The sequence below is a fragment of the Sprattus sprattus genome (genome assembly GCF_963457725.1).
Source record: "Sprattus sprattus genome assembly, chromosome: 7".
NCBI lineage: Eukaryota > Metazoa > Chordata > Actinopteri > Clupeiformes > Clupeidae > Sprattus > Sprattus sprattus.
Window position 1 is genome coordinate 33,588,178 of NC_137926.1, and position 6,492 is coordinate 33,594,669.

The window sequence follows — 6,492 nt, forward strand, 5'->3', positions numbered from 1 at the left end:
CTAAGGGGGTCTAGGCACTGGGCTCTGTAAAGCGCCTTTAGACAATTGTATTGTTTTGTATTGTATTGAACTGATTTATTTCTTTATAACTAGGGACACCTATGAAGCAGATTCAGTAAAAATATCAATCTCTGTCAATCAATGTATACATGTATTCCTAAATACACGTGAGGCAACCGGGGGATAAGGTATAAGCAGGATAACGGCTTTCAAGGTGTCCTGTTATTTACCCAGCCAAGCCAAATTCCAGACCAAGCCACCAACACGGACACCAGGTTCCCAGGAAGAGGTAATGGAAAAAACACCTCCATCCAGATAACACTCAACTGGCAGGAAGGTAGGAAAACCTGATCTGAAATATATTCAGTGGGTTTTCATCAACATGGGCTTCTTTTCACATTCTTTGTTGACTGATGTCACCTGTTACACTGCCAGACCAATCCTAAAACGTTGTCCTGGCTTTGATTGCAGTTTGATTGCAGTTGCAAAGGGTAACTGTTGCCCAAGTGTAGGGTCTTGTTCATATTCATCTGCATCGCAATTTTGACCTGTCTCTCCATGCCTTCATTTCATAAGCACCATTTGTCACTTCTGATTCTTTAGATATAGAAATAATGACAAGAATGAATGAACAGCCAGAATAGAGTAAAACTCCCATGCCATTTGTGGTTTTGTTCACAACCATACAGTCTTTCAAAGAAAGGAACAAAGAAGAATACTGTTTACAGAGCTTGGGTTGACCGCAGAAAGCAGGTCAAGGTAGGGAAGATTTGCTGGCTTTATCTTTTCAATCTATTTTTGTTTTAGGTGCTTATTTCATCTAATTCCATGATATTTCTGTATGGTTTTGCATAGTTCAATATTGGAATGGTAAATGTGTACATTTTCATTTCTATAGTTGATCTATACATCAAAAAGTTAACCCACATGCGCAAACTTTGTAATGTCAGGGATATTTCTATAAGATGACAGCTACAATTTTAGAGCTAGATAGATAAGATAGATATGACTAAAAGTGAACAAAAAGTTCAGACCTTAAAATGTCAATATTGCAAAACCCAGGCAAAGAGAAGCTGCTATCTAAACGGCAGCTGAATCAACGCCCTGTGAGAACTGGCCACATGTTTGCATAGGTATAAAACTGATCACCTGATCTGGCCACTTCTGTCTAGCTGGACAGTTGGAATGAAGATGAGAAACGGTCTGATTTTCCTTGTGCTCCTTGTGAGCGTTCAGTGCAACAAGGTCTTCATCGGGTAGGTTTAGTTAACATACTTTTGAAAAGATATAAATAACTGCTTACCATCTTGAAGTAGAAAAACTACTCAAGTAACATGTACAGTAGTTTAGATCTAGTAAAATCCAGAAGAGATGCTTGACTTTTTTGTGTGCAACTTTAGAGACCAAGTGCTCAGAATCAATGCAGAATCTGAGGAGCACATTGAACTCCTTCAGGCACTGGAGAAGGAGCAGGACTGGGAGGTTTGTGAACCAGAACATTTTGACATTAAGTCTCTGTAAATCATTCTAGCCTGTGAGAAACAATTCAGTGCATAGATGACAAGAACTGAGTGAAACCTTCTGCCAAGTGTATTACATGATATCCCAAATATGTTTTACAAAATCCCAAGCAAATACTATTCACTCTAATATACAGCATGTTTACATGTTAAAACACTCAAATGTAGCTAGCACAGCAAGTCTGACTCAATGTTTCTCTATCTCCCAGCTTGACTTTTGGCTGCACCCTGTCTCTTCTGAACTGCCAGTCGACATTCATGTACCTTACGCGAGTCTAAATGCAGTCAAGGATTATCTCAAGAGCAACAACATTCCCTTTTCTATTATGATCAACAATCTACAAGTAAGTGTGTGCATGTGTGCATGTATTCTGCATGAAGAGTTTTATCTTTAACATGACCAATCTAGTTGAGTGTTCCTGCCTCTTCTTAGGAACGATTAGATGAAGAGGAGGCAGAGATGGAAGAGAACAAAGAGAGGGAACGCAACTCAAGAAGTTTCAATTTTGGTGCTTATCACAAACTTGAAACGGTGAGTGAAAAACTGTTGCCCTAACCCAAATCAACAAACTCAAAATAAACTGTGATGTCATTAGTGCTCCATCCATAACTGTTGAAGTGTGTTTGTGTGTGTGTGTGTGTGGATTGTATATTATATGTGTGGGTATAATGATGTCTCAAAATAAACTATGATGTCATTAGTGCTCCATCCATAACTGTTGAAGTGTGTTTGTGTGTGTGTGTGTGTGTGTGTGTGTGTGTGTGTGGATTGTATATTATATGTGTGGGAATAATGATGTCTGTGAGTATTCTGTGGTGATCTATTAAACTTCCCAATGCAGGTCTACAGCTGGATGGACACTCTTGTAGCTGATTATCCCCATGTTGTGTCGAAAGAACAAATTGGATTGTCTTATGAGAGTCGTCCAATGTACGTCCTGAAGGTATATGAACATTTGGTATACACTTGTACTCTTTTCTATGCACGTTTTTACTGCAGTTTGAAACCCTATTTATTTGACTGTTCACCACATGTAGTTCAGCACAGGTGGAGCTAAGAGGCCTGCCATCTGGATCGATGCTGGGATCCACTCCAGAGAATGGGTGTCTCAGGCCAGTGCTGTATGGATTGCCAACAAGGTGAATACCGGCAAAACATTTTTTTATAATGATGATATATGACCATATATCATATGTACCAAACATGTTACATATTAAATCCACACGAGTATAAGATTAGTTTAGAATTTTTTTTTAACAGTTATTGAAGAGAATATTGGTGCACTTTTATCATCAAGTACAGGTCAGTACTTGAAGCATGTAGAGATGTTAGCATCTGAAAGTGAATTCTCCTTTCTGTTGGTCAACCAACAATTTGTGGCATTATCAGTAAGTTTGTCAACTTCATAAAACCTTGTCTAATTCTAGCAACATTTCTGTGAGGGTTGGTTGCCTTTTGACCACTACTTTTCAAAAGGTATATCGACTCCGACTCCGTTTGTCTTCATCCTCCATTCTTTTATGAAAATATATGACCAGATAACTCCTTCAGGTTTTTTGATTTTGCTCACAGAAGAGACTGAACCTATTGTAGCGGATAAGACTAGGGGAGCAATTTTGAAAAAATGTTACTAGTGGGGCTCTTAAAGTTGAAGAATTTTGGACATCAAGTGGTCTTCTCTCTGCCGAACTCCACGCTAAGTGCCAGAGAACAGCTTTCTGAGCTTGTAAGAGACATTGCAAAGACCATCAATAGCATTGATAAAACCTTCTTGCCTGGTAAAGTGAAATTGTAAATGTCTGGATATTTCAATTTGGGCTTTTGCCACGTATAAGGTGGATTCTGACTGTATATAAAGTTCTTGTTGTGTATTTGAAAAATGGAGAGGAAGTGGAATCCTTGGCGAGCAGTTCAACACGCACAAGGTGTCTCAGAACATAGGGACATCGTGGAGCATTTCAGGTGACACTGGGAGAGCATGGGGTAGGGCTACATTAACCAGGTTTGAAATGGTGGAAATATAGAAACATTTCTTGCCGGAGGTCCACCAATTCAAACCTTTCCAACTGTCATGGACGCCAGAGCCACATGGCTCTAGTGACAGTTACATTTTAGTTTTTCGCCTTCCCAAGATGCTTAGCTGTTATGGTAATGTTTATAATAAATTCCTGTAAATAAAGTAACACTATGCAACAAATTGACACTTTTAGAGGTATAGTTTTATAGGCAACTAGTTTTGGAACCATCCTCAAATTAATTTTGATAGCATATGGTCATGCAAAGGACAGATAAACACCCGTGTCTTCAGCCATCCAGGATATGCCCTATGTAGTTCTGTGTAACAGGCTGGAACACCCTGCAACAATGGAAGAAAAGCCTTCACAGCATGACATTGCCAGTTATACTGCAAAAAGACACCAGTTAGGGCAAGGCAAGCTTATTGGTGTTTACAAGGTTTTTGCATGCCTTTTAGGTAGTTAGCTTGCTAGTTCTGGAATAGAACTCCTTATTGCTGCTCTAAAGTGCTATAGTAGATTTTTTTTCTCCCAGATTGCATTGCAGTTTACGGTATGATACTGTATGACGTTAATACAGTAAAATAATGTTCAGATTTCACTTTAAATTCATATCAAAGATGTACAGTATGTATATATATATATAATAATAATATATATTATAGAGGATGTATGCATTTGTTTTTTCTTTAGATTGCCTCAGATTATGGTACTGAGTCCAGTGTGACAAACCTCCTGAATGCAATGGATATCTACCTGATGATTTTCACCAATCCTGACGGTTATGTTCACTCTCAAACCAGTGTAAGTGTTGGATTTGACTCCTTTTGTAGAATTGTGATCATTTTTGGTATTTTGTGAATTCACTTCCTAGGACAAAATATGAAGAAATGACAGCCGTGTAGGCTACTGTCTTTATTTGACCTACTCCATTTTACAATTTGGTCGGCAAAAGTTTTGGTACAGATGTTGTAGGCAAAGTCCAGAACTTTGAAGAGTTTCATATGTCATGTCATTGATTCTTCATTTCATTTGGCATATGATGTTAAAGCAGTGGTTTGCAAGATTGTGTTCTAAAACTCTATCCAGCACATTTGGTGTAAAATAGCAATTGTGTGAAATGTGCGACAGGACCGCATGTGGCGCAAGACTCGCTCAGTGAATCCTGGATCTAGATGCCGTGGAACTGACCCCAACAGAAACTGGGATGCAGGTTTTGGAGGTTTGTAATAGTCCCTGCCCTTAGGGGAACTTTTAATATACTGTTCTAACTCTACTTGGTAAAAGCAGCCATGAGGATGAAATGTTTGATATTTTACATGTATTCATGTTTGGGATGATCCTGTTCCTCTTGTGTGGATGTATTTCAGGCGTTGGAACCAGTAAGAACCCCTGCTCAGACTTGTACCACGGGCCCCATGCTCATTCAGAGGTGGAGGTCAAGAATGTGGTGAATTTGATCAAGACCCACGGCAACTTTAAGTCTTTCATCTCCATCCATGCCTACTCGCAGCTCCTCATGTATCCCTATGGCTATTCATGCAAAGATGTGCCACACCAGCCAGAGTTGGTATGTACTTCAGTTATCTCCATTCCCAGAATTGAACCTCTTTATAATCAACAGTGGTAGTCTACATACAACAGCTTTGTCCTGTTCACATGAGCATATATTTATAGGATATATACAACAATGGAACTAAATGCATTTGATCAACATCACATCACTTGCTTTTGTACTGTAGGATGCCGTGGGCAGGGATGCAGTTAATGCCCTCAGCACCTTATATGGGACAACATATAAAGTTGGGAGCATTTGTAAGATCATCTGTAAGTTCCAGTTGAAATATTTTGTAGTCCTAAAAATAATGTACAAGCTCAAACAGTTTATTATCCGTTTCTTTAAACTTAACCATTCATATCTTTTTTCCCCCTGAATAGATCCAGCTAGTGGTGGAAGCATTGATTGGTCCTACAATCTGGGAATCAAGTACTCTTTTGCTTTTGAGCTTCGTGACACTGGTCGCCACGGTTTCATGCTACCAGCAAATCAGATCATTCCCACTGCATCTGAAACATGGCTGGCTTTGAAGCATCTAATGGTGTATACTCATGAACATCCATACTAAGACACATACTACAGTAATGATGCAAAATGTAGAATAAAGACATTGGAAACAACTCAAAAAGTTCATTCAGTTTGATTTGAAATTAAGTTGAAATCCTTCATATTGTCTTATTACCTGCATTTATAATGTCATGTAACACACTCTTTTACAACCTATATCACAGAATAAAATTGAATGGAATGCCTTGTAATTCCACAGTATTGTACAATGAAATTTGATGTGCCACTCCTTAAATGGTACTTTTAACATCATACTTATGCAAACACTCCCCCCTCACACATACACTGTGTAATGTCATACTCACACATACAAACACTGTGTAATGACATGCTCTCTCTCTCACACACACACACACACACACACACACCTGTCCATACAAATATATAGTAATAAGAGATAAATAGAAGATAAAGTAAAAAAAAAAAAAAAAAAGGATATATTACACCCTATCTTTTTGTGTAATGGTGTCCTAAACGTTTATATTGAATGGCTTATCGATCCCGTGGCAACCTAGTAAGTTTCCATAAAACAATAATCTTCTGACATGCCTGCAGTGGGAATTGAAACCATTGAAATAAAATGTTCAAGAGCACAAACAGATGTAAGCTAAACTCATGTTCAGTAAGGTTAAAGCTAGCATTTTAGTTAGCTAGCAGGTATAAAACCAATGACTTTAAATTGTAATGGTATGTTTCATCATGTAGGCCCTCTGTTACAGCTTAGCTACAAGAGAGAACATAGAGAAGTGACTGACAACTACAGATAATGGAGATGGCTGGGGAAAGGACACATGAAATAAAGTTAGCGCTGTACATAAACATAAAAAAGAC

General features: G+C 38.5%; 1 protein-coding gene across 1 annotated transcript; it reads left to right on the forward strand.

Annotated features, from left to right (window-relative positions):
• Positions 1–1,191: 1,191 nt before the first annotated feature.
• LOC308368634 (carboxypeptidase A2-like) lies at positions 1,192–5,662 on the forward strand (the record flags this gene model as incomplete). Its single annotated transcript, XM_080842851.1, has 11 exons — positions 1,192–1,256; positions 1,401–1,482; positions 1,730–1,864; positions 1,954–2,052; positions 2,363–2,464; positions 2,559–2,660; positions 4,230–4,340; positions 4,668–4,758; positions 4,907–5,106; positions 5,279–5,363; positions 5,475–5,662. The coding sequence occupies 11 exons, from the start codon at positions 1,192–1,194 to the stop codon at positions 5,660–5,662; spliced, it is 1,260 nt and encodes a 419-aa protein (XP_080698977.1).
• Between the last annotated feature and the right edge of the window lie 830 nt (positions 5,663–6,492).